We start from the raw sequence: 25752 nt of genomic DNA on the forward strand, positions 1-25752 counted from the left end.
GGCCTGTTACTGCGCACCCGAGGGAAGAACCGCCGTGCCGCGCCTCGCCTCGCCGACGTCGTCACGTCAAAGCAGATCCGAGCGCCGGGCAGGTCGGGCCACGTTTGGGACCGTGACGTTTAACCGCCGCGTTTGACCTTTGCTCGCTAGCTTTTGCGCCATGCTTGAAAAGTGTCCAAGTCGGGCAGGCGCACCTTTTCCAAGTGCGCGTGCTCCAAAAAGCAAGATGCGCAGGCGCGTTGACACTGTGTTTCCGTAGCGTATTTGCCCCACCGCGGGCGGGTGGCACCTTTTTCGTAGTTTGGCGGGCCGTGGAGCAAAAATGGGCTACTTTCACCCTGGTGTTTGGGCATTGGGAATAATACACTGGCAGAAGCACAAGACAATAATGCACCTATTGAGATGAATTGTGCTTTCACGAAGGAAACCGCGTCCTTGCGTCGGCCTAATGGGGCATTTCCTGTTATGCGGCCGCGCCAGTACGGCCCACTGGCAAAGGAAAATGACAGCATCCATTTTTTTGTCCTTTTTCAGCGCCAATCAGTGGCCCGGCCCCCTAAACCTAGCCAAGCGTGTAAACAATTAGCATTGGTCATGCTGATTAGGCACGCCCACAGCATCCAAGCCCAGACGCACGCACTGCTCAATTTGTCACCCTGGCGACCAGACACAGTCCCCACCCCCGTCCGTCCTCGGCGAGGAGCATTTGACTCACTGTGATCTCCGACTCCGATGAGCAGCCGCGATATTTGTTATTGTCAGGAGTGGCCCGTTTGTCCCTCCTGACGTGCCGTCAGGGAGCAGCTGCAGTCGATCTGCTGATTGCTTCCTGTTTTGTTATTTAAGGAGCAATGAGTCATAAGACCATTGCCGGATCGTTCTTCTGTTTATGCGTGCGCGCAGCATGCTGCCGTTTTGTTTTCATGCCATTGTTGATTTGTAGATCCCCGTTGATTTATTAAAGGATGTCGTTTGAAGCCAACTGGCTCGATTCAATTCACGTCTCCCGCGCATGGGTCCTAATATATTCCCGATCGCGCGGCGACGACGCAGCGACGCAGCGAGATCGTAACAGTCATGTCAATTCACCGTGCGGCTCAAAATAAAACAGTGGCGCTTACATGGCGGTTTGAAGGCTTTTGCCAGACCTGACCATGACATTAACATATTTCCCAGACGCCCTTTTGTTGGAAAGAAAGGGAAAGGATTCTTTTGATGACAGCAAAGGCCTTTCTTTGGTGGTGGCAGCTGTCCTTTCAAAGCAAACTCTGGAGCAAGACAAAGGTCGGTCGCTCCCCGCGCCGCGTTTATGATGTGAGCTCGCTCGCTGGCATGATCAACGTGTTGGCTTTGTGGCCTTTTGGAGCTTTGCCTGCCGTTACTCTCGGCTATTTCCGCTGTAACTTGTCGCGGTCCACCGATTGCACCTGTGCTCACGTCCCCCGTCCATGGCCTTGTGTGCCACCCACCTGTTTGAAATGTCTGCTTAAGCCCAGTCGTCCTCCTTGGTGCATTCCTGGTCATCCCCAGTCCCGCCCTAAACGTTGTGGACAGGCCCACTACATCCCATCGCCCCTCGCCTCCGACTGGCCCGTTTTCACGTCCGGGCTTCAAATTCTGGAGACGGGAAGTGAAATGGGAAGTCCGCCAGGAAGACAAACACAAGAAGAACAATGGCCGCTTCCATCCCCGTCGGCTCCTGACGCACGCGTGGCATCGCGGTCGTCACCCGGCAGCGTGGTGACGTTCCCATCGGACGAGCGTTAAACGTCCCTCTCGTCCGTGTTCGGCGCACCCGCATCGATCCCGCTCATTGATCGTGCGGCCGAAATGGACGGGAAGTGTTGGAAGTTATTAGTATCGATTGTAGCTGGGGGCGTCAATCAACTCACACACGGGGGGAAAAAAACATCCGTCCCAACTCAGGAACGGCGCCGGAGGCCTCGGCCGCGTTTTGAACGCCGGCTGGATGGGAGCAAAGTTTGCGCGTGAGGACGACGAGACTAAAACAGTAAATCCCCCCCCCCCCCCCGACACTGGACGTGGTGAAACGGTCTGACGAGATGCATTATTAAGATGGCGTGGGCCCGGCAAGATCGCGTTACGCCGAGCGCGCTAATGACTTTTGCCGTTGTTGGGCTCACTTGAGGAAACGATTGGCAGCAGTGAAAAAAATAAGTAGATGTGGACGCACTTGCCTGTTTCATGATTTTTTTCCACACACCTTTGCAAGGGAAGTGCAATTGTTTGTTGGTGAAGGATTATGTTTGAGTGCCATGGACAGAGGTGGACGTCGAATCCACACAGGAGTGCCAGGCCTTATTAAAAGACATGGGCGGGCTGGATTTGACGCCCCGCGCCTTGCACCAGCAGTTTCCATAGTTTACCTCACAGGTTAGCGGAGAGCCATATGCTCCCATCAAAAGAGCCATATGTGGCTCCCGAGCCATAGATTCCCTACCCCTGACTTAGAGGATCGTCAAGTTATGGCTTTTTGCACAGGTATCAACTTGAATTGAGATGACGCTGACGATTTCAAGCAGCCACGCCCCGCCACTTCCCACCACGCCCCGCCACTTCCCACCACGCCCCCCCTGGCCATGACGCGACGGGCGGAGTTTGTTTATTTCACCCGGGTTTCGAGGGGTTGCAGGCGGTTTCAAATCGTTCCCCACGCCGGACTGCCTGGCTGACGGGCGGCCAGGTGAACGGTTGAGTGGGCGAACGGGCGAACGGGCTCGCGGTGCTAGTCGACGTGGTGTGGCGCCTGGACGACGAGTACGCTGAGCGGGATTTGCAGTCTGCCGAGATGGTTTTCTTTCGTCCCCTCAGTCGGAGCTATTGCAAGGCGAAAACTGGGACGTACAATTGAAGCCCAGGCGACCGGACGAGCAGACAAACAGACGAACAAACGATGCCCGGAACCAGCGGAACTACTTGGGGGAAAAGTTTAGCGCAAGGCGCGGCGCGGCCAAGCCATCGACGCCAACATGGTAAACGTCTTATTTATTTTTTTGCTATGCACGTTCACGTCTTATTTTGATTTGATTTGATTTGATGTATGGGCGTTCACTGTCACTTAACCCTCGAACACAGTGCAACAGTTGATCAGTTGATTCCAGCCCCACTGGGGCTATTTGAATTTGCAAGTGTGTTAGTGCCACGTTGATGAAAACAAATCAGGTAAGTCGTCGCCCACTTGACAACAGCATTTCTTTTGACAACCCCTACGAAAGCTGTGCCTTAAATAATGCATCGCCATGTACGTACTATTTCGCCTATCCTTTCCTTTCCCCTAACTGGAGCACCCCCGAGGAGGAGAGGCGTTTTCTTGAAAGGAAAGCGGCTAAAATGGGAAATAAAAAAACCCCATCGGAGGTGGCAGTAGGTTGGAAACGTTGGAACTTGACTTGCTTGCACGCTAAGCACGAGTCATCAATCATCAAAAGCCAAGCACGCAAAGCACGCATGCGAGGCAGAACGGGTTGGTCAGGTGTTCGGGCCAAACTCTTTCTTTGCCCTAATTTGGAGCTTTTTTCCCCCTCAGGTGGATCTTGTGCTCGTGCTTTGACGGCCCGCGTCACCGAGCTGGAGCACTATTTTGCTTTTGCGGCCTTTAAAGGTCACACCCGGGGGGCCAGAGTTCCCAAGTGCTCCATCCCTCCCCCGTCTTTGTTTGGACGCCATTGCTTTCCGATAAGCGTCTCTATGTCGCTATTTTTCTCCCCCGTCTTTTGGCAAAAGTCCTCCCCTCGATGCTATCGTTAACGCTCCGTTACGTTCGGGGGTGGGGGGGCCGCGGGTTCCCTTTGACATTTCAACCAAAAGTCCAATTACGGCATCGGGAAGCGGTCTTCCTTCCGCCTGGTTCGCCGACTCCCGAGGCCTTGTCGGAGAGCGCCAGGGGGGGGTTGCTCGGACTCGCTCCACCGTTTGTCTCGTTATCGGGACGTCGACGTGGAAAGCCTCGGAAGTCCCGCTCGCCCTCGTCCGTGTTGACGTCGGACGGTGGAATATACGGCGGCTTGCCTTTCCTTTCCTTTCAAAGAAATTCACGGCAAAAGATTTTGCTGGATTTTCCCACCAAATTTGAGATGGCTCCACGTTGACCTCAGTTGCTACGGAACTGAAATCCACAGGGTCGATTGGGCATTTTGGAGGAAGTTGATTGGCACACTTATGTCGTTGTTGTTGTTTTTTTCTTCTTCTTTAATTGTGGTCATTTGTGGCTTTTGGACAAGCGCGTACTGTTTTGGACGGAGCTCCCAAGTCGCCCCGGCGACAAAGGGGAGCCACTCAATGTTCCCTCTAAGTTGCGCACTACTCTTGTCTTCTCTGCGCAGCAGCAATCATATGGCGCGCAGTAAATAAAATCCCCTTTTTTTTTTACCCCTTTCCCCATGATGGCGCCGTTTAAGCGGCAGCCAGTGGCAGTAGCTCTGTCCACTCTTATGTTTTTCATCTTTTCCAGCATGTTTTACATGAAAAATTAGAGGGAACATTGACATGCACCTGCTTGTGGCAGGTGTGATACTGGTGTGCCCATAGCGAGCAATGATGATGTCGTGACCGGACGATTCGCCTAAAGACGTTTTGCCGACGGACGTTTGACAGACGGACAGGTCGCCGAATGAACGTTCGCGGAATGTCCATTGGGCGACCTGCCCGTCTGTCAAACGTCCGTCGGCGAAACGTCTTTAGGCGAATCATCCGAGTACCGATGATGTCGCTCACACTGGGAGGTTGTCTTTCTGCCCAGACCAACGAAAAATTAGAGGGAACATTGGAGCCAGTAGACGCCGTTCGCCTTATAGTCGTCGCTCTGCGTCGTCACGGCGACCGCACTCCTCTATCCCGATGCGACGCGGCAACTGCGCGAGTTCGATGCCGACGGATTAGCCAGATAATGTGGGCTAATCCTGACGTCCGTAGATGCGCGCACACACCGGTGCCAGGGTGTGTGAGTAACACGCTGCGGATTAAATAGACTGCGAATACGCTGCCTGTTAAAGTGATACACACACACACACACACACACACACACATTAGTCATGCCCAAGCAGCTGATACAGTGGCAGAGAGAGAGAGAAACGCATGTCTTTAGTTTGATCTCTAAATGTCCTCGATGGGATTATGGAAATAGCACAAATGGAGGAAAAAAGGCCCTTTTCGAAGCATCAATAGACAATCGTAAACTCCAATTTGACCGCCCGCTTGCCTAATCCAGAACGTCGGCCTCACATTTTGGGTGTCTTGCGGTCATTATTACTCCAAAAAAAAGCAGTGTCATTTATATTTCAAGGCCAGCAAATCAAATATAAGATAAGATGCTCTTGTTTCATTCACCCACAAAGTTGCTTTCTACCGTACTTGATGAGTAATTTACAGTCAAAAGTGTACTGCTTGTACTAAAAGCAACTGTTTTGGGAAAATAGCTTTTTGGTAAATGTTTTTTTTTTTTTGTATTTTGATTTGATGCTCATATTTTTGGAAGACATTTGACCCTGAAATAGTTTTAACTACACTATTAAAAATATTTAAAAAAATTCTGACACCTTCAGGAAGCCAACAGCTCTGCAAATGCGTGTTATTTTTAGTTTTTCCTTGCAATATATTCAAACACCTGACATGGATTTTCTCATTTTTGCGTGGTCAAAAGTGCATGCCGACTCAGCGTTTTTCCCCGAAAAAGAAAAAAAATGAAGCTCGGGTTGCCTTGTAATCTTTCCGAGATTAAATTGTCAGGATTACGAGAGTAGAGAAGAGGAGGGATTACAACAGTTTTTGGGGGGGGGTTGCATTATTTTTATTTTTTTTAAATCTCCAGCTACACGTGGGGGCACATGTCGTCGTCGTCTGACCAAAACGAAGGAAGGCATTTAAATTGTTTAATGACAGCATTTTGTATGTTGTTATATTAGCTGTCATTAACTTCCTCACGAGTTACCATTGTCTCCGGATTCACGTGGATTGATTCTCTGCGGCACAGCAGAACAAACATGACTTCCTGTTTTGATTTTAGATTTTTTTTTTGGTACTAGCGTAATGTAATTTCTGCAGCTGCCATTGACGGTGTTAGACATCCAAAGCATCCGCCAATGGCAGTCCGGGGCTGGCACCAGCTAAGCGTACTTTGGAGCAACCCGAGGCCGGCCTTCCACTGGGCTTTTTTCACCTTCCACCGTCCTTTTCCTTTTTCCTTGTGTTTTGGTGCACACGTGCTATGAATCTAAATGTAGTTGTAATTTAGAGTTGGTCATTTTAGCATAGCTTCTGCCCTATGTCCCCTCCCCCTTTGTTGACCTTTTTGGCCGCTTGGCGACGCAAACCGGCTTGGTTATTATTATTTATTTATTTTAATTTGTTGCATGGTGTGCTGCGTTAAAGCCTACAGCGGTTCAGTGCTAAAATTCCATTTTTATCCCGAGAGCGGCAAGATAAGAGGACGACAAAGGTCAACGAATGCAGCCCGCTGACGGTCTATTCCACTTGTGCTCATTGTCAAGTATTTCAATGAGCACCTTGACATCACAGGGGCCTTTGTTGCGTAAGACGTAGCACTCTCTTTTCAGCCGTGTGTGTATTGCTAGTGGACACCAGTCAAAGTCTAGCCACCTCTTGTCTATTTCCAAGCAAAACACACGTGTACACCGATTGAGACAGATTTGAAACTGTGCAACATATATAGATATATATATATATACACACACCTTAACAGAATAGATTTTTTTTGGTTTTGTTTTAATTCCTCACACTTTTACCCAGGTGGATCGTAGCGGCTGCCACGTCCTCGGAGTCACGGTGCCCATGCGGCGCGGCGGCTCCGAGTCCAACCTGGACGCGGTGGATGCCGTGGGTCGCGGCGGCGTGGGTCTGGATTTCAACAAGGGGGCGCTGGGCATCGACAGCCTGCAGCAGAAGATACTCAAGGTGAGAGCCCAAGATGAATGTGACGCCGACATCATCTCTTGCAAAATCCCCGCCCGGCCGACCGGCCAGCTTTCCCAGTGGCCACGCTCGAATCCAATGAAATGGCCTTCCAACGACATCTGATATTGGCCGTCGCAAGCTTTGGGAATGTTGACAAACAGTCCCGCCTGCCATCTTAGGTGACGGAGCAGATCAAAGTGGAGCAGGCGGCGCGGGACCAGAACGTGGCCGAGTACCTGAAGCTGGTCAACAATGCCGACAAGCAACAGGTGCAGATGAAACGCGGGGCTCGAGTCGGGCTCGAGTCGGGCTCATTCCATTGGCTGGTGCCGTTGACACGTCCCCACCCAGGTGGTGCGCATCCGTCAAGTGTTTGAGAAGAAGAACCAAAAGTCGGCGCACTCCGTGGCCAGGCTGCAAAGGAAGCTGGAGCGGTACCACCGCCGCGCCAAGGAGAGCGAGGCCAACGGCAAGCCCGCCGGCCACAAGGAGGGCACCGGCGGCGACTCGGGGGCTCACTGCAAGGAGGGCGCCGGCGGCGGCGACGCGGGGGCTCACTCCAAGGAGGGCGCCCCCGCCCGCCACCCCGCGCTGGACAAAGTCAAGACGGTGGGGCCGGGCGTCTCGCTCTCGGCGCCCTTCTTCTTCAACAAGTCGCGCGGCCTGGCCAACCTCATTCGGAACAAGTACGGCAGCGCCGACAACATCGCGCACCTCAAGGGCATGGACGCCGGCTCGGGGCTGCGCGGCGAGGGGGGCGGGCGGGGCCTGAGCGGGAGCGCCACCGTCGTGGCCAAGGCCGGCAAGTACCAAAGCGACGACGAGTGCTCCACCGGGACCTCGGCCTCCATCGACTCCAACGGCAACCCCGCGGGCGGATCCGGTGCCGCCGCCACCGCCGCCGCCGCCACCTCCCGCTCCGACGGCCGGCTGCCGGAAGTCCTGGAGACGGTCCGCCGCGTCCGGGAGGCGCAGACTTGCCTGGGGGACGACATCCGGGCGCTCGAAGTGCAGTTCAGGCACGACTACGGGTACTTCACCCAAGTGCTGCAGGAGGAGCGTTACAGGTGAGCGCCGTCGCTCCCCACCGCTCCCCACCGCTCCCCTTTCAGCACCATTGACCTCGTCAGGTACGAGCGCCTGGAAGAGCAGCTCAACGACCTGACGGAGCTCCACCAGCACGAGACCGGCAATCTGAAGCAAGAGCTGGCTAGCGTGGAGGAGAAGGTGGCCTATCAGGCCTACGAGAGGGCCAGGGACATCCAGGTGAGGCGGTCGCCCCGACGGCTCTGCCGGCGGCTCCTCCCCCTAAACCGTTTGCCGCCGGCACTTCTTCAGGAGGTGCTGGAGTCGTGTCAGACCCGCGTGGCCAAGCTGGAGCTGCAGCAACAGCAGCAGCAGACGGCGCAGCTGGAGAACGCCGACGCCAAGGTGCTGCTGGGCAAGTGCATCAACATCATGCTGGCCTTCGCCACCGTCATCCTGGTGTGCGTGTCCACGGCGGCCAAGTTCGCCGCCCCGCTCCTGCGCAGCCGCCTGCGCTTGGCGCTCACCTGCGTGGGCGTGTCCCTCCTGGCGCTGCTGTGGAAGAACTCGGAACATTTGCAGTGCGCGCTGGAGCGACTGCTCTTGACGCACTGACGGACACGCTCGAGTCCGAGCGGGCTCTTAACGCACGTAGGTGAATCGAGGGGGGAAGGGGAGAGAAAAAAAAAAAGGGAAAAAAAACATTGTCCTGAACTGCCTTTTGTCACATTTTGCGTTGTGTTCGTGCGGACATGGGAACATCAGCACTTAAAGTTTAAAGTGTTCCTGACTGCCATAAAATCTATTGTTATTTTTTTTTTCATAAATTCCTTCCGGCTTGTTTTTCCTCTGTTTCTTCTTCTTCTTCTTGTACTCTTCCCCTGAGGAATCTACAACACAGAACATGACGGTGGTTAAATGGTGATGCTTCACCGTTCCCAAGTGGCCTTCACCACTTAAAACAGGAGTGGAAACGTCCTGTGGTCTTCAGTGTGACCTGAATGCAGCGTTATGTACGTATACTTGGAATGAGGGAGGGTTGTTTGTCGATGTTAACTGGAGCTTGAACCAGATCTCACAGTTGGCGCCTTTCTTTCCCGTCTAAAGACCGTAAGGAAAAAAAAGATCTATTTTCACGCGTCATTTCTTCATTTTTAAAGTCACAAAAAGCGCACATTTTTAAGCATTTGTCTCCCATGATACTCTGGACCATGTCTTTTGTAATACATAAATAAATAAAACATGTAAAACATGCTGTATTTCATGAAATGCTCCCCAAAGCATCACTAGGGAGTGAAATAAAATGACATCACACGCTCGCTTGTCTCCAAATGGGGAAGTATTGTATATGCACTATGTATATGGAGGAAGGAAATGAGCTACAGTTTGTCCACCCGACCACAGGGTAGCGCTGTTCATTTTCATTTGCTCTAACACTCAAGCGGAAGTTGAGGTTGAAAAGTTGAAAGAAAAATCATTCATGCTGTGTAACTGGTAATATCAGTCGCCCGATCTTGACAACGACCTTTTCGTGACATTTAATGCATACTAAACTATTCAAATATTTGACTTTGTGCGGTTACAAGTGACGATAGTGCGTTTCAAACTCGGAGTGCGCCTTTAATCACTTCCGATGTTTGGTAGCGCTCCCTGTTAGCGCGACGAGGCTAAATGTGCTTCTTTTAGATTTGGATCGAGTTCAATGGACGACCACAAGGAAAATATTCACAGCGCGGACGGCAACGTAAACGTGTCAAACGGAGACGATGACAACAAGGTATTTGGGGCTTCTTTCTTCGTGATTCCAGCCTTGCTGTCAAAACGGAAAATCCATTTTTCCTGTCGGAAGTTATCAAAGCTATGAGACCACACCAACTGCGAATTTGAGACCATTTCGTGAAACATGGGATCGAGATTCGTGCTTGCTGTGCTTTTACTCAGTCCTTAGGACAAAAAAATAACCCCACGTCAGCTTCTTAGCAGCTAAATGATGACAGGATCAAGATTGCTATAAGAAATGTACATCACGAGAAAACCGAGTCATTTCCCCTGGCTACGTAGTCCTAAAAAAAAGAGTTTAAAAAAAACAACAACCAAGTTTCACAATCTGGTCTCCGTCTGCTTTAAATATCATAACACCAGGCAGGTACAGTGGTATTTCGACATACGAGCGTAATCCGTTCTGACACTGAGATCGTATGACGAGATTCCCGTAACTCGAGCGGACGTTTCCCATTGAAATGAATGGAAAACAAATTAATTCGTTCCAACCCGCTGAAAAAAACACCAAAAACAGGATATTGGATTGGAAAAAAATGTTTTATTTCTTCTAATTCGCCATATATTGACAAAGTCATAAATAACGAGTGGTTTAATAGTAATAAAATGTGTTTAATAGAAGTAAAATTAGACGCATTTCGCGCAAGACGAGAATTTTGTATGACGAGCGGTCGTATGACGAGGTACCACTGTACTTGTATTAACGCTAATGACCTGGCCTTGTTATTGTTTCTCAGTTGAAACCTGGCAGCACCATATGTCCCAAAGAAAAGGAAGATGCTCCCCGGGCATCTAACAGTGACTTCAGCCACGCCGTGTACAAGGAGATCTCCTTGGCTAACGGTCAGATCAACCGCATGTCCAAGGAGGAGCTTCGTCTCAAGCTATCTCAGCTGAAGCTGGACACCAGGTAGGGGCGAGCGAGCGACCGATCGAGCGAGCGAGCGGGCGCCCGCTGGACTGGCCTTGTTTTGTCAACGCAGAGGCGTCAAAGACGTGATGAAGAAGCGACTGAAGAGCCACTACAAGAAGCAGAAGTTGACATCGTCGGCGGCGGCGGCGGGCGACGCCGGGCAGGCGGACGCCTACTACGACTACATCTGCGTGGTGGACTTTGAGGCCACGTGCGAGGAGGACAACCCGCCGGACTTTGTGCACGAAATCATCGAGTTCCCTATGGTGCTGATCAACACGCGAACTTTGGAGATTGTAAGAGAGGAATCAGCCCCCAAATCCCAATTGGCCAGCGCCCGGCCGGGTACCTGAGCGCATTTTCTTTTGTCCTCAGGCGGGGACTTTTCAGGAATACGTTAAACCGGAACTGTGCTCCAAACTGTCAGACTTCTGCGTCCAGCTCACGGGAATAACGCAGGTGCCTTTTCTTTGCTTTTTTTCACGGGCGGCTGGAGCCTTGAAATGAATGACATGACAAGTGATTGCTCACCAGCCATTCCTTTGCGTCACCTCATCCTTTGTGTTTGTGTTTGTCTTTGTTTTTGTCGCGCCCCACCACCCAGGAAACGGTGAACGCGGCCCAGCCCTTTCCGCTGGTCCTCAAGCAGGCGGTCAAGTGGCTGGAAGAGAAGGAGCTAGGCACTCGATACAAATACACTTTTCTCACAGACGGGTGAGTGGCACACTTTCACTTTTTTGATTTGAGAAGGCAAAAAATAATCATCATAATAATCATAACGTTGTGGCACCGCCAACCCCCTAACCCTTCCTGCCCTGGCACCACCCCCATCTTAATGTTTTCGCCCCGCCCCCAACTCTTCAGATCCTGATTGTTTTTTTTTTTCTGGTCATGTGCAGCGCCTGGGACATGAGCAAGTTTCTCAACATCCAATGTCGCCTCAGCCAGATCCGGTACCCGCAGTTTGCGAGGAGGTGGATCAACATACGCAAAGCCTACAGAAACTTCTACAAGGTTTGACTTTTGGACTTTTTACTGTCAACCAGGTGACTTCTTGTTGCCATTCAATTTGAAAGACCAGATGAAATCATGCATTCCTTCAAGTTAAATATTGTCCCTTGGAGGCTGACTTGAGTTCAATCTAGAAAACAAATAATTTAGCCATTCTTTTGGTGTCGTGACATCCATGACATAGAAGAGAATGGACGTGTCTATCTATCTCTTGCTCTCTAAAAACAAAAGTCTCCATATACGGGTGAGGATCAATCGAAATGATACAAGTAGAAAATGTTTGATTTCAAGAATTGAACAATGCACAGAGTGCTTTAGCTTTGTCTTTTAGGACATTTGATGTGAAGTAGTACTTCTTGTAAGTGATTTAGCAATGATTTGAGATCAGCTGTCCAATGCTTAATGATAAAACGGCCCGCGGGTTCATTTTTGACGCGGATATCATGGCTGCTGGCTGCCTCGGTCGACATTTCTTCATCCAAATGAGCGCATTTGCGCCAAACTTTAAAGCACTCCTCTCCAACCAACTCTTCTGCAATGTGCATCGCTTTCGTGCTTTTTGCAGCCCCCAATCAAAAGCCTTGCGCTTCGGCTAACGGCCAGCAGAGGGAGATGTGTGGCTGATAAAAGTCACCAAGTCCATTTGCGTCCTCCTCAGTTGACTAAGATTCCAAATCGGTGCTGACCGTGTAAATCAAACGGCAGCCTCGCTGAGAGACATGACCTCAGTTGGCCGAGAGCATAAATGAGACGGCGGCCGGCCGTCCGCGCAGCCACGCTGACAATGCGGAGGCCGCGGGCGTGGCTTTTGACTGGAAGCCAGTAACGCGTTGTATCCCTCGCCAAAAGGTCCCCCACATCCAGATCAAGCTGAGCACCATGCTGGCCAAGCTGGGCCTGCAGTACGAGGGCCGCCCCCACTCGGGCCTGGACGACTCGCGCAACATCGCCCGCGTGGCGCTGCGCATGCTGCGGGACGGCTGTCGGCTCCGTGTCAACGAGCACCTGCACGCCGGCCAGCTGCTCCCGGCGCCCGCTTGGGCCGCCGAGGAAGGGGCCCCGCCTCCCCGCTGGCCCGGCAACCGCCGATAGGAGACTTGCTTTGTCTCTTTTGGCTTTTCATCCGGTCTGACCCGGCCTGGCCCCGCCCCGTTCTTGTCCGTGGCGCTTCTTTCTACCTGAGGTTTTTTTTCTATCCTCTATTTTACAGGAATAAACACTGCTGCTAAAGTGTGTATGTGGGTCGAGCTGCTTTATTATTACAAAAAATCATCCCAGTGATTGACTGAAAGCAGTTTTTCTCATCTTTAGTAGTATATATTTGCATCCAAAGTTTGGTTAAATAGGATTCCATAAACAAATATTGTTGGACAAGAGACTGGAATCATTGGTCAGTCAATACTGTACCTCTCGGCCTCGTCGGCCATGTTAAGAAAATTGGAGGTTAGATACACCAAAGTTCATCCAAATCTCAGTTCCCCAAAGCCTTTCAAATTAGAATGAACGTACATGTCAAACCATTGAATGTTTTGTCGTGTAAAATACTCCACCAGTGCTCAATACAATTAGCACATAGCGAGTGAGTGAATAGTGTATTGGTGACACTTTGGTTTTGGTGCGCGAGGTCCGTTTGGCGTGTAGTGGTCAAAATGACCGAAAGCGGAAAAACGGTCATCACTGGTCGGGTTGGCTGGCCGCTGCCTCGGTTGGATCCTCCTCCTCTTCCTCTTCCTCCTCCTCTTCCTCACTGGCAGGTGCTGTACAGCATCACCTTATGGCTGATGTCGTCCAGGGCGCGGCGGGCGTCTTCCTCCAACTGGGCCAGCTCCGCGGCTTTGGCGTGGAGGATTCTCTGGTTGGCCTCGTAGGAGATCTCCAGCTCTGAAAGCACCAAAGCGCCGCGCCGTGACGCCACGGCCAGCGGCGCGCCACGACGCCACGCCCTCGGGGCGAGCGTCCGCTCACCTCGCAGCCTCTGCAACTTGCCGCTACTCTCGGCCAGCAGGTCGCCGGCCTCGCTCCGCAAGCGGTCGGCTCGATTCCTGGCCCGCAGCACCGACTCCCCTTTGTCCTCCATCAAGTCCTCCGCCTCCTCCACTCTGTTCTTGACCTCCGAGTCCAATTCCTTGGCGGGCGAGGGACAAGCGTCAGGCTCCCGTACGAGAGACGGAGTACCTGGGGGGTGGCGTCGTGTTTGCGCGCCACCTGCCGGGCTTCCTCGGCATCCCTCTCGGCCCGCTCGCCGCCGCGCTCCGCCGTCTCCGCCAGGCCGTCGGCCTCCAGCCGGTTCCGCCTCAGGAGGCCCGCCTCGCGCTCCAGCCGCAGCAAGCGACCCGTGGCGTTGCCCAGACGTAGCTCCGACTCGGCCGTCTCCGAGTCGGCCTGAAACGGTTGGACGTTAGCCACGCCCCGACCCGACCCATAGGTGTCCAACTCCTTCCGGAAAGGGCCGAGCGGGTGCGCTTTTTGGTTCCCGGGCACCAAGACGACACCTTTTGGCCAATCTGTCCTCTTCCGACTGGAATGGGTTGATTGCCGTCGTCAGGTGCTGCTTCTTTCCAGCAGACCTCCCCATTGGCCTAAGTGTCCGCGCTGTAGCTTTCAGCGGGGAGGCAAAACCTGCACCCTCTTAGCCCTTTCTGAAATCAGTTTGCCACCTGTGCCCTAACCGAAGCCTAAAGCCAAGGCCAAGCCCAAAGGCAACTCACGGAAAGCAACAAATCCTCCGTTCCCTTTGTGTCGTTCTGGGCCAATCGAACGGCGTCCGCGGCGAGAGCCCGCGCCCTCTCCATCTCGTCTAGAGCCGTCTTCACCGCGTCGGATCGTTCCTTCAGGTCTCCCGCCTCTCCGCTGACGGACCAGAGCACGGTCCAGTCCCATCGGCCGCTACCCGTTCCCCCGCCGACCGTTCTTACCTGGCGACCCGGGCCCGCCTCGACAGCTCCTCGGCCGCCTTCACGTCGTCGGCGCTCCGGCTGAGGATGCTCTCGACGTCGGTCAGGGCGCGGACCCTCTCCCCGATCTCGGCGGTGAGCTCCTCTAGCTTCTCCGCCGACGTGGGCATCTCCAACGCCAAGACGTGGTCGGCCACCGCCTCCACGACGGACGCGTTGACCTTGTCGTCTGCGCGGCGGACCAGAGGTGTCGGTGGCGCGGTCCGTCTCCGGCCCGGCGGGCCGAAGCGGAGCCCCCTTACCCGTCAGCAGGTCCCTCATGTCTCGGATGAGGCGTCGCAGTTGCTCGTTGCTCTGCTCCACTCGCTCTTTGCTCCGGTTGGACTTGATCAGCACCTGCCGAGTGTGGACTTTGGCCTCCCTGGCGCCGTTGCTGGCCTCCCACACCTGAAAGGCAGCGGCAGTCCACGCGTCGCCAAAAGTCCGAGACAAGGCAAGGGGCCGGCAAAGGCGTCCACTGGCCATTCTGGAGCGCTCGTCCGCTTGCTTGGCGGCGGCGAGGATGGCCCCGTCCAGTTCTTTGGCCGACCGAAGAGCCCTCTGGGAGGCGGAGACGACGCCCTGGCATCCTTCTCCGCCACAGCGAGTAGCGCCGTCCCCCTCGGCGCAGCCCAATCCGCCGCAAGAAGAGCCGAGGCACTCGTCGCCCCGAGCCTGGCCGCCGCACACCTGCGCCGACGCAGAGCGAACGGCTCTTTTCCGGAGCAAATGACGGGCGCCCGTCGGCTCTCACCTTCTGGCTCAGAGCCGACGACTGGAGCTTGTCCGTCTCCTTCTGGAGCTTGTCTATTTTCTGCGCGTTCCGCTGATGCCGGCGATCAAACTCCTTCTGGCTGCCGTTCAGTTTCTCCTCCGTCGCCTCACGAAGCGACGCCGACCGTCGCACGGCATTGCCGGGGTCGACGGTCGAGGCGTTCACTCGGATTTCCGCCTGGAGCGATTCCTCGCTAGCCTCGGCGATCGTGTCCGTGGCACCTTTAAAAAAAAAAATCCCCAGAACTCGTCAAGGTCTTGCACCCACCGCTCCGTTCAAAAGTTGCAAGAAGTGTAAATGGGCACCCTCCAAGTTGGCGTTCTTGGCATCAAACACCCGCTGTCTGAGTTCCTGGACAAGGCGCCCCAACCCGTCGGCCTGCTCCGTCAGCTCGTCCAGGTTGCCGTCGGTGGCGTTGGCGTCGCTCCGAAGGACGTGGAGGATCTCCTCTGTGGTGTTGAGCTTGCCGTCCACGTAGGACATGACGCCGCTGAGAAGGAGACCTCCATTCAAGGACCGCTTCGGAGGGAGCATGGATGCACGCGTCTGCACACTTACGCGATCCGATGCATCAGGTCCTGGTTCTCCACCAGCTGGGCCGCCGCGGGGTTTCTCTCTACGATTTCCCCCAGCGCCTCGATGTGGCCGTCCAAGCTGGCCACCAAGTCTTTGTACGGCGCCGTCACGCCGTCGGTCCGCATCCGGCTGGCCTCGGCCTCCAATCGACGCGTCTGGTCGGCGAGCTCTCGGACCAGCCCGTCCCAGTTGGCGAAGCACCGGTGGCAAGGCCGGCAGTCCGGGAAGTCCCCCCGGTAGCCCCTGGCGCATTCGTCGCAGCGGGGGCCCGAAACGCCCTCGGTGCAGGTGCAGTGTCCGGTCGCCCGATCGCACTGCTCGCTAGAGATCCCACGCGCGTCGCAGTCGCAAGCTGCGGCAAAAGAGGACGGGCAAAAATGAAGAGGGCCGGCCGGCCGGCTTCGCCTGGTGAAGAACTGAGGAAATAGCCCCATTTTGACATAGGGCGACGGAGCAGACTAAGCCCCCAAGTGCCCCTTAGTTACATCACAAGCCTGCAAAGGAATGCTGCCGCCGCCGCCGCCTCCTCCCGTGCTTGTTTGCCTGATTGAAGGCTTTTTCAAGCGGACTCGACTTTGGCGAGGCCCGGCAAGGAGACAAGTCTCCTCCCACTCAACAATGTACAGACGAGCTGGGCTTTCAAGTTGACAGCTCTCAAATGTGGAAGCTACGACTGTCTCTCACACGGCGGTGGAGCGCCACGCCCTCCTCCCATGCAACAATTTGGCCACTTGGCACCGCCCCACGGTTTGAACAACTTTTAGCGCCCAATTGTTAAGGATTCCCGCAGAGTGATGAGGCCGTTGCTGGGATGAGCCAAAAAAAAGAGAGAAGACTGAGAACATCTGGTTCTCATGAGCTGGGAACACAAGGTCATTCCTGGAATAAGCAGCTAATCCAATGTCTGTTCTCACACGATACCACTTTGACCCTTAGGGGGCGAGAGTGAGTCTTGTTGAAGACTGGTCGATTGCCGCGAAACCACTGCCCCGCCTCGCCTTGCCCCGCCCCCCCCCGCGCTCCTATTTGGCGTACCGTGACACTCGACCTCCGGATCCCCCCAGAAGAGCTCCCTACATTCTCGGCAGGTCCTGCCACCGAATCCCGGTTTACAGGAGCACCGCCCCGTCACCTAGGGTTCAAAGCAAACACACGTCGACATTGACGAAGGAGCGTCTCGCCGCGGCTTGTGCTGGTTAGGGTTAGCAAAACGGAGCGCAAGCCAGCGCGGCCATTCCCACTGGCCGGCTGGAAAGCCAGAGCAGCCATTCCCACCGGCCGGCCGGCCGGCCGGACGGACCTTGGCCACGCGCTCTTACCCCGAGGAGAATGATTTTCTTCGGCGCTCACCTCGTCGCAGGAGGAGCCGTAGGAGTGGACGGCGTCGCAGTCGCATGGCCGGCAACCCGTCCCGCTCGTCATGTTCCACGTGTCCTCGGCGCAGCGTTGGCAGTTCCGGCCCACCACGTTGGGCAGGCACGGACACTGCCCGCTGCGCCGGTCGCACTGGCACCGGTCCGGCGAGGAACAGGCGTGCGGGGCCGTGCCCGGCGCGTGGCACGTGCACTCTGCGAGACGCCCCGGCGGGTCGAGAGCAAAGTCGTTGGAGGTCCGCCACCGACGGCCGGCCGGTGCTTTTTCCGTGCCGGATGCTACGCGCGGCGGCCACTCACTCCCGCAGCTCCGATTGGCCGACGTGCCGTAGTAGCCGGCTTTGCAGTCCTGGCAGGCGGAGCCGTCCGTGTGGTGCAGACACTTGAGACACGCCCCCGTCCGAACGTCGCAGGCCTCGGGGTCGTGCTCGTCGATGTTGCCGTTGCACCGGCACGCCGAGCAGCGGCCGCCGGGCGCCAGCGGGTCCCCAAAGTGAGCCGGGGCGCATTCGTCGCAGCGGGCACCTGAGCGGAGTAAAAGCGCAAGGTCTTTGCGGAGAGCTCGGCAAATGGAATTTGGAGTCCGGGCCAGGCAGGGGTGGCCAGCTCCGGTCCCGGAGAGCCGCCGTCCGGTCTCCGCTCTGGTTTCCATATCTGCCTAAGCCTCCCTCCTTCCCTCCTTCTAGCACACCTGAATCAAATGATCAAGTCATCGGCAGCTTGACACCGCCGATCCCGATGATTTGATAACGGTGTGTCGCCGGAGGGAGACGTGGAAAAACACGGAGCGGATCGCGGCTCCGGAGGACCGCGGTCGGCCACCCCCGTTGTAGTCCAGAGTGGGCCCGAGCGTACCCTTGTAGCCGGGGCTGCAGACACACCGCAGCTGCCCGGTCCCGGCCTCCGCGTAGCAGCTGTCGGCGAACTGACGTGCGCCGCCGGGCCCGTCGGGGCACATGCACGGTCGGCAGCGGCCACCGGAGTCCAACTCCGGGTCGCCGTGGTAGCCGTCTTGACACCTTTGCGTGGGGCAAGGAGCGACGATCCCATGAGCCGGGACCGTGGGGTTGGGTGGGCACCCTCTCCTACCTCTCGCAGTAATGTCCGGCGGTCAGATCTCGGCAGCCTCGACACTCTCCCGTCTCGGGGTGGCACGCTTCGCTGCGGCCGTTGCATCGGCACGCTCGGCAATTGGGGAATCCCCAAAATCCCGCTCGGCAGTGGGCGCACTGGCGGCCCGTGGCCCCGGGGACGCACGTGCACTGTCCCGTGGACGGGTGGCAAAGCGCGCCGATTGACCCTCGAGGGTCGCAGTCGCAGACTGGGGCGAGAGAGAGGCACGTTGCGGCGAGAAGGGGCACGTTGCGGCCGCGCCCCAAAGAAAAGGAACCGTCTCCTCTACGGCCGGCCAAAACCTACGCCTGCATCCGGCGGGGCCGAAAAGGAAGGTCCCGGGGGCGCAGCGGTCGCAAGTCCTGCCGACGACCCGGGGGCGACATTGGCACCGGCCTCCGCTGGGCTCGCACACGGCACTGACGGAGCCTTGCGGCTCGCACTGGCATGCTAGAAAAAGTCAAACAAAGACGAGGATTTGAAAGGGAAGGATTCCGCCGGACCGAGGAACTGGCGCCGGACCGAGGAACTGGCGCCAGAACGAGGAACTGGCGCTACTTGTCAGAGGACCGGCCTTACGCATGGCTCCTTTGTGCAGCAGCGCGGAGACACTGAACACGTAGTCGTTGCAGATGTCCGTGGTGGGGCTCTTGACCACACTCTGGCTGTTCTCCAGGCAGCGGTAGCGCTCGAAGGTGTCCCACGCCGCTCGGCCCTCCGTGCCACGGAACATTTCCAGCTCCTGCACTCTGGGCATCAACACCAGCTACGCCAGAGAAGAAGGTAAGGCACCCACCCACCCGTCCTGGGGCGGCACGGCACGTTTCCTTGCCGTCGAACCTACCGAATCGATGAGGGTGTACGGGCTCTGCGTGTCGCTCTCGGAGGAGTAGCGGGGCAAGCTGAGGCGAATGCTGTAGTTCTGCCCCTTCTCCAGACACACGGGGCTTGGCAGCAACATGTGTCTTGCGAAGGAAGGAGGGAGGGAGGGAGGGAAGGAGGCGGGGCTTTAGGAAATAGGCTCTCGCCCCACGAGCGAGCCAGATGAACGCCGGGTGGCCGTTACCTGGAACCGGGCGCCAGAGAGACGTACTGCTCGTCTCCGTCGCTGAATGAGCCGCTGCAGTGGGCGGGGTAGTCGTCGGGAGGCGGGATCGAACGTCCGACTTCCACGTTGACTTGCTCCCACTGCTCCGGAAGCTAATGCGAAGCGCTTCTGGGTCACGGCGATGGAACCATCGACGTCGGTCGAAATGGAGTCACGCTAACCTGCGGCTCGTAGCGGATGAGAACGTCGTAGTCCATGGAATCTGGGATGTCGTCGATGTTGAACTCTAAATACGCCCCTTCCGGTACGTTTACGAAACCCATCCCGGTCCACGTGGGGCTGCGATCTAGAGGATGGGGTCTGTGTACCACCGACACGCCCTGACAGACAGACAGACAAACAGACGGGCGGTCCTTTTTAAAATCATTTTCTCAAGACCTGGATGATGATGATGATTGCTGTGCTCACAGGTCCGTGGTGGGCGTCCTCCGCCTCGTAGGTGTAGTGGTCCAGGGCGATGAAGTAGTAGCCGGATTCCAGTTGGTCGCAGCGCCGGCCGAACATGTGCTCCCTGCACTCGCACTGTCCGGACGCCGGGTCGCAGCTGCGGAAGGTCACCTCGTCGTGGAACGCTCGACTCTGACTCCGCGACCGTAACGGTGAGTTAGCCGACATACTTATTGTTGAGGGCTCCTCCCTGATCGCAATCGCAAGCTCTGCATCCGTCCATGTCGTTGGAGAGGCCCCAGTGTTGCGCCTACGGTAGATACTGGCGCGTTCAGACGGACGGCCGGCGGGCGGGCGAGACCGCCGGGCGAGACCGCCGGGCGAGACCGTCTACCTACCAGACAGCGGTGGCACTCGTGTCCTCCGACCAGCCGCTTGCAGTAACACTTTCCGGACTCCGAGTCGCAAGAGTCGGCTCCCGGCAGCGTTCCCAGTGGATTGCAGGCGCAGGCTGCCCGAGCGCGCCAAACAAAAGTCAGCCCGTCAATGTCCGACCACGTCGTGGGAATCGGACAAAATCATCATGGAGCTTTCTCCTTTTCAAATACACCCCGCGGAGCAGAACGCCGCTCTCGGCGAGGGTGCTTTTGCCTACCCAGACATCCGTGCGGCCCTTGTCCCAGTCCGTAGTGTCCGTGTCTGCAGTGGTCGCAGCGCGCCCCCTCCACGTTGCCTTTGCAACGGCACTGGCCCGAGATCAGTCCGGCGCCCACGTCGGTCCTGGCGTCGCACAGACCCCCCCGCAGCGAGCCCACCGGGTCGCAGTTGCAAGCTTCGGGGGGAAAAAAAGATTCCGGTGAGTGGAGCCGGAGGATGGAACGGCCGGCCGGATCGGCACCCGGCCGCCCGAGCGACGACGGACGGAACGCACGCTCGCAGACGGCGGGGTCCCGGAGGTCTCGGTCGGGGTGGCGGTAGAAGAAGGGCGCGCACTGCTCGCACTGGCGGCCCACCGTGTCGTGGCGACAGTCGTCGCACACGCCGCCGCTGACGTTGCCCGTGGTCACGTAGACGGCCATGTCGAAGTGGCAGGAGTCGGAGTGACGGTTGCACTCGCACCCTGAGGAGAAGGCAGGCCCAAACTTCTTTTTAGCACGCCGTCCACTTTCCCCGGACGGCGCTCTTTCAAAGCGTACTCTCGCAAGCGTGCGTGTTCCGGCCCTCGGCCGGCCTCCACGGCCGGTCGTGATGGAAGTCCTTGCAGCGCTCGCAGTTCAGGCCCTCGGTGTTGTGGTTGCACACGCAGCGGCCGTGGACCTGGGCCAGACCAGACCAGACGGAAGCTGCTCAGGAGACGTTCTCCTCGGCGCCACGGGTCCGCCTGGGACGCATCGGCGGTGGCGGCGGCGGCGGCAACGGCGGAGGCGGAATTGGCATTCCTCTCACCATGCCCTCGCCCCCCGTCGGCGCTCCGTCGATGGGGGCGCACTCGGAGGCGTGGCCGTAGCAGAAGCAGTTGCCGCGGACGACCATGTCGTAGACGGCGTAGTAGTACTTCTCCGTCACCTCCTCTCGCGTGTCCAGCAGGTTGTCGCCCAGCGTGTGCAGTTTGAGGAAGTTGATGCGCAAGTTGGTAATCTTCAGCATGTCTGAAGAGACGATTGGGAGAAATGAATGAATTTCATATTCAGGGGGAAGCGTTATCCTAAGCGCAAACAAGCCCCAACTTTGATTGGCGCGTGCTAGTAAGTCTGTCCCCAGCCACCCACGCCTTTGCGTGTTGCGTGCCACCAACGCAAATGCTTTGTTACCCTGACTGGCTTGCCCGCAAATCCACCGGCAACTTAGCCGGCGCTTCCCTGTCCCCTCACGTCGGCGAAGACGGACCCCAACTTCTTTTGATCCCCAAACGGGATAAGCCGCCATTGAAATGGCCAGATTCTTTTGGCTCACATTTGTTTCCGTTTGAGAGAGAAAACGAGAGAGACAGAGAGAGAGAGACCCCTCGCCACGTGTCCAGAGAATTTGGGAAAAAGGCGTATTTTTGGTTGTTCTGAGTTGGGCGCGAAAGTCCGCTACGTGTACGTGGACATATCCGCCTCTACATGTGAAATTCCTTCCCAGGCTTTTCTTCCTGCCTGACCTCATTTCCCAGACTGCATTTTCCGCACTTTTCTCTGGGGTTAGAAAGAAGGAAGCGGTCCTCTCTCTCCGACGGGGTCAACTCGTGGAGCGAGAAGAAGACGGTTATCTCGGGGGACGTCTTACTCTGGATCCTCAAGCTGTACGGGTCCTCGATCTCAAAGGCGGGGTCCAGCACTCGGAAGATCACCTGGCCAGGCGAGAGAGACGTGATGTCGGTGTCGGGGCCGCACGTGGCCTTTGTTTTGCCGCCTTCCGTCAAACGGACCTCTCCCTCGGTGGAGGGTTCGATGTCGGAGTAGTGCGAGTCGCAGATGACGTCGTCCACCTTGACCACGGGCCCCGGGGACACGGCGGGGAACGCCGTCCGGCAGTCGTACGCAAAATAGCGGTACTCCCGCCACGTCTTCCCGAAGTCCATGGAACGTTCGATCAGCATGGCGGCCGGCCGGAACGTCTGCGAACGGGCACGGCGCAAAAACCTGAGCGGCCCGCTGGTGGAGCGCTCCGGCCGCCCTCCACCCACGCTTAAAACCACACGTCGCAACGGTGGCGGGGCGAGGCAGCTTGCTTCCAGCTGGCCGCCGTCACCGTGACGGAACGGCCTTTTCCTCCTCGCTCTCTTCCCAGCGCTCTCCGTCACAGCTGTCGGGGTCTGGCGGGACCCTTTCCCGACAATCGATTACTTAAGACGCACCTTAAAGGTCATGATGAGGTGTGTGAAGTGGAACTCGGCCTCCAGGTCCAGTCGGATGGTCACGTTTTCCACACCTGCGCACAGGAAATGAACAGTCTGAGTTGGCGCACTTTGGCTTCAACGCGTGTGTTTACGACGCACATCTGCGCCTTGAAATCTAAACGGGGCCAAGTGATTCCCACCACGCTTCCTCCTAGGGGACAATCCGATGAGGTCACACGGAAAGCGCATTTTTCAGGGCGAGCGCTTGTGCGCCATCGTAGAAAACGCCCACGCGGCAGCAGAGGCGCGAGTCATCTCGGACAGGTCGCGGTTGGTGGATTAGGAAATGGAGGCCAAAGTGATAAAGTGCATCTGCAGCTTCCTGCAGCTGACGTCCCCTCCCCCTCCCCCCGTTGAAAATTCCTTCCCACCACTCCCCCGGGGAAAACAAAGCAGATGATGGGGATTCCTGCTTTAGACACACTTTACACATCTGTTCCCACATGTTAACTCCCTGTTAATAAGTCCGCTGGTGCACGTATATTGGGGGATAAACCCCCGGCAGGTCCATTTCCCCTGGACTTTGCTAACATTAGCTTTTCCTTCTGATGCATCAAAGGACACACACAAGCAAACACCTGTTTGTCACCTATGCTACAGCCTTACAACCTTACACTCCCCTTAGCACCCTCCCTCCCCCCCCGACAAAGACACCCCCACCCCCCTTCTCCTCATTACTAGCCAGCTTCCCACGGGAACGTCTCGCCCGTGTCGGACTCACCGTTTTCCGACTGCCACCAAGTCTTGAGGCGGTTGGGGCCGAAGGTGGTGACCACGTTCTCCACCATGTGGCTCCGCGGGTTGACGTCCCGGTCGTACGGCTCCCCGGAGTCGCACTGGAAGCACTTGGTCTCTTCCTGACGGCCCCGACCATGAAACATTGCAGAAAGCAAACAAACGGTCGCCTTTTCAGACCACGCGACGGGATCCTGCCGACGTGACGCGCACGTGGCAGACCAGACGTACTATCGGGAAGCTACCGGGACGTCGGGTGTGCGTCTGGTTCACCTGAGAAAATTCAGCCCTAAGGTGACTGTAACAAATGCTTCGCATGGCTCTTGAAAGCAAACAAACGTTTAGCTGTTCTATTCTGTGTTGGTCTCACTTGTACATTGGTATAGTTCAGGGGTAGGGAACCTATGGCTCGGGAGCCACATGTTGCTCTTTTGATGGGTGCATATGGCTCTGAGCTAAAATATGGAAAGCAGTGGTGAGCGAGCCGAGTCCCGAACGTACCAATAGGAACGTCACGTCGGCACTGCGGCATTGATTTTTTTTCATTAGAGTCTTCTGCATCTATTCTCTCATTGATAATCATTGATTAGCAACAGCGTAACAATGTTAAATGACTAAAAAATATGCACATTTTCATGTATTATGACTTTTAAATTTTGAGTATGGCTCTGAAGGAATAACATTTGAAAATAGGAATTATTTATGGCTCTCTCTTTCAAAAAGGTTCCCGACCCCTGGTATGGTTGAAAACAACCCTAAGCCATCGAGCCCCCTCCGCCCCCCCCCCCCCCCCACTTCCTCTCATTCAATTGCACATATTTGAAGACTTTGCTCATCCCGGTGCACAAAGACACCCCACAGTGCGACTCATCACGAAAACCTTGACGTCACGCCGCCGCCGCCGCCGGCGTTTTGGCGGAAACAGGCCGACATTTGTGCCGCCCGCCCACCGCATAGTGCTTTTTATTGTCCACACGGGAACGTCTTGTCTCCCACTCGCCGTAACAGTGAGAAAACCCGAGCATGAGCACCCACGGACGGGTTGCAAAAAAAAAGCTCGTCCAGAGAACAATTGACGGAGCACGCAGGCGATTCACTCAAATCGTCGCCCCCCCCCCCTTCCCAGGATGTGTCGAAATCAAAACGGAGCCGCTGCGAGAATTGGTGGGGCCCGGCGCCTCGATGGCGCTCCTATTTTGGTTGGGGCTCGCCGGCTCACCTCCAGGTGCCCAACGATGCAGAAAGGCTGGCTCCCTCGCAGTCCGCAGGTGGACGAGGCCTCCAGCTTGTGGGCGCGTCCGATGAGGAGGTCACCCGTGGCCGGGTAGCAGCTGCCCTCCGTGCACACGCCCGCCAACTCGGGGGTCTGCGTCCAGGTGGGACACCACAGCGCCGCTAAAACCGGGAGGGAGAGGCGCATCGTCATCCTCATCATCATCATCAACATGATCGTCCCAACGACTCCGCCATAAAAGGTCGGTCCAAAAAGTAAGTCATCGCACACGCTTGCGGCCGACAATTGAAGCCCCCGGCGAACATCCCGGCCGGCTACCGTCAAGTCCATCAACTTGAGTCATAGCCGGCGGCGTGTGCTTTCCGTTAGAAGCCATGTTGTTGTTGCCTTTTTTGGCAGCAAAGTGGAAAACATGACAAGTTGGGAAGCAAACCAAGCCCCAGTCCCCCTCCCTTCCTCCATAAACTCACCCAAAGCCGTCCAAACGTAAATGAGAAGAAGCGACATGACGGCCTGTCCGCAAAGTCGACGGCGCCCGTCTACGCGTCTCTCTTGTTGGTTCGTTCTGTCTGTCCGTGTGTGTGTGTGTGTGTATGAGTACTGGAGAAAGTCTTAACACTGCGTGGGAGTTCTTCTTGGTCCGCATCCCACCAACATCGGCCCCTCCCAGCTGTCAGAAAGGCGCCCCCTGCTGGTTTGAATGTAACCCAATGGAAGAAACATCAGTAGAACTATTGCGCAATAGCACTGGACAATGCTGATGTTCATTTTCGATCATTTTTCTTCATTGATTTATTATTATTATTATTATTACTATTATTGTTATTATTATTATTATATTCACCTTTAAAAACAGGGTTATTAAAAAGGCAAAAACTACTACACAAAGCTCTTTTTTTAGTCATTTGGCCCTCTGTTTTAGAAATATCACTGTCAAAATGTATATTAAAATAACGACTATTGATAAATATTTGCTTG

At 55.9% G+C, this 25752-nt stretch overlaps 3 protein-coding genes across 6 annotated transcripts; 2 read left to right on the top strand and 1 right to left on the bottom strand.

Annotated features, from left to right (window-relative positions):
• Nucleotides 1-2585: 2585 nt before the first annotated feature.
• On the top strand, nt 2586-9275 carry LOC144068835 (transmembrane and coiled-coil domain protein 3-like). Its single transcript, XM_077593686.1, has 6 exons — nt 2586-2993; nt 6766-6930; nt 7110-7199; nt 7282-7997; nt 8061-8196; nt 8269-9275. The coding sequence occupies exons 1-6, from the start codon at nt 2991-2993 to the stop codon at nt 8569-8571; spliced, it is 1413 nt and encodes a 470-aa protein (XP_077449812.1). The 5' UTR covers nt 2586-2990; the 3' UTR covers nt 8572-9275.
• Nucleotides 9276-9359: 84 nt separating this feature from the next.
• On the top strand, nt 9360-12894 carry eri1 (exoribonuclease 1). 2 transcript variants are annotated; one of them, XM_077593688.1, is made up of 8 exons: nt 9360-9450; nt 9643-9733; nt 10473-10645; nt 10719-10944; nt 11024-11107; nt 11253-11362; nt 11548-11662; nt 12509-12894. In XM_077593688.1, the coding sequence occupies exons 2-8, from the start codon at nt 9659-9661 to the stop codon at nt 12749-12751; spliced, it is 1026 nt and encodes a 341-aa protein (XP_077449814.1). In that variant the 5' UTR covers nt 9360-9450; nt 9643-9658; the 3' UTR covers nt 12752-12894. The 2 variants fall into 2 exon arrangements, with proteins under 2 accessions (XP_077449814.1, XP_077449813.1); XM_077593687.1 differs by having other exon boundaries at nt 9386-9733.
• LOC144068834 (laminin subunit beta-1-like) lies at nt 12895-25359 on the bottom strand. Of its 3 annotated transcripts, XM_077593683.1 has the most exons (33): nt 25245-25359; nt 24760-24935; nt 23527-23662; nt 22764-22837; nt 22335-22523; nt 22193-22256; nt 21371-21573; nt 21121-21241; nt 20856-21044; nt 20580-20756; nt 20323-20435; nt 20155-20234; nt 19946-20081; nt 19699-19857; nt 19496-19629; nt 19274-19394; nt 19009-19195; nt 18736-18879; nt 18406-18637; nt 18172-18335; nt 17617-17841; nt 17294-17511; nt 16979-17075; nt 15926-16295; nt 15673-15857; nt 15347-15588; nt 15076-15282; nt 14856-15000; nt 14575-14782; nt 14368-14509; nt 13865-14041; nt 13625-13784; nt 12895-13540 (listed from the first exon to the last, which is right to left on the bottom strand). In XM_077593683.1, exons 1-33 carry the CDS (start codon nt 25279-25281, stop codon nt 13404-13406), a joined length of 5349 nt encoding a protein of 1782 aa, XP_077449809.1. In that variant the 5' UTR covers nt 25282-25359; the 3' UTR covers nt 12895-13403. The 3 variants fall into 3 exon arrangements, with proteins under 3 accessions (XP_077449809.1, XP_077449811.1, XP_077449810.1); XM_077593685.1 differs by lacking the exons at nt 23527-23662; nt 25245-25359 and having other exon boundaries at nt 24760-24891; XM_077593684.1 differs by lacking the exons at nt 23527-23662; nt 24760-24935; nt 25245-25359 and adding an exon at nt 22905-23012.
• Nucleotides 25360-25752: the final 393 nt, after the last annotated feature.

This window comes from Stigmatopora argus, chromosome 23 (genome assembly GCF_051989625.1).
Source record: "Stigmatopora argus isolate UIUO_Sarg chromosome 23, RoL_Sarg_1.0, whole genome shotgun sequence".
In the NCBI taxonomy this organism is placed as follows: domain Eukaryota; kingdom Metazoa; phylum Chordata; class Actinopteri; order Syngnathiformes; family Syngnathidae; genus Stigmatopora; species Stigmatopora argus.

Excerpts from the sequence above, each read along its gene's own strand:
- eri1 (XM_077593688.1), top strand. The coding sequence starts at position 9,659 with ATGGACGACCACAAGGAAAATATTCACAGCGCGGACGGCAACGTAAAC. Across the intron at positions 10,646-10,718 it reads CAGCTGAAGCTGGACACCAG|AGGCGTCAAAGACGTGATGA; the intron begins GTAGGGGCGAGC and ends TTGTCAACGCAG. Across the intron at positions 11,663-12,508 it reads CCTACAGAAACTTCTACAAG|GTCCCCCACATCCAGATCAA; the intron begins GTTTGACTTTTG and ends CCTCGCCAAAAG.
- LOC144068835 (XM_077593686.1), top strand. Across the intron at positions 7,200-7,281 it reads ACAATGCCGACAAGCAACAG|GTGGTGCGCATCCGTCAAGT; the intron begins GTGCAGATGAAA and ends GTCCCCACCCAG. Across the intron at positions 8,197-8,268 it reads AGAGGGCCAGGGACATCCAG|GAGGTGCTGGAGTCGTGTCA; the intron begins GTGAGGCGGTCG and ends GCACTTCTTCAG.
- LOC144068834 (XM_077593683.1), bottom strand. The coding sequence starts at position 25,281 with ATGTCGCTTCTTCTCATTTACGTTTGGACGGCTTTGG. Across the intron at positions 18,336-18,405 it reads GCCGGACATTACTGCGAGAG|GTGTCAAGACGGCTACCACG; the intron begins GTAGGAGAGGGT and ends CCCCACGCAAAG. Across the intron at positions 17,842-18,171 it reads CTGCAGCCCCGGCTACAAGG|GTGCCCGCTGCGACGAATGC; the intron begins GTACGCTCGGGC and ends TACTCCGCTCAG.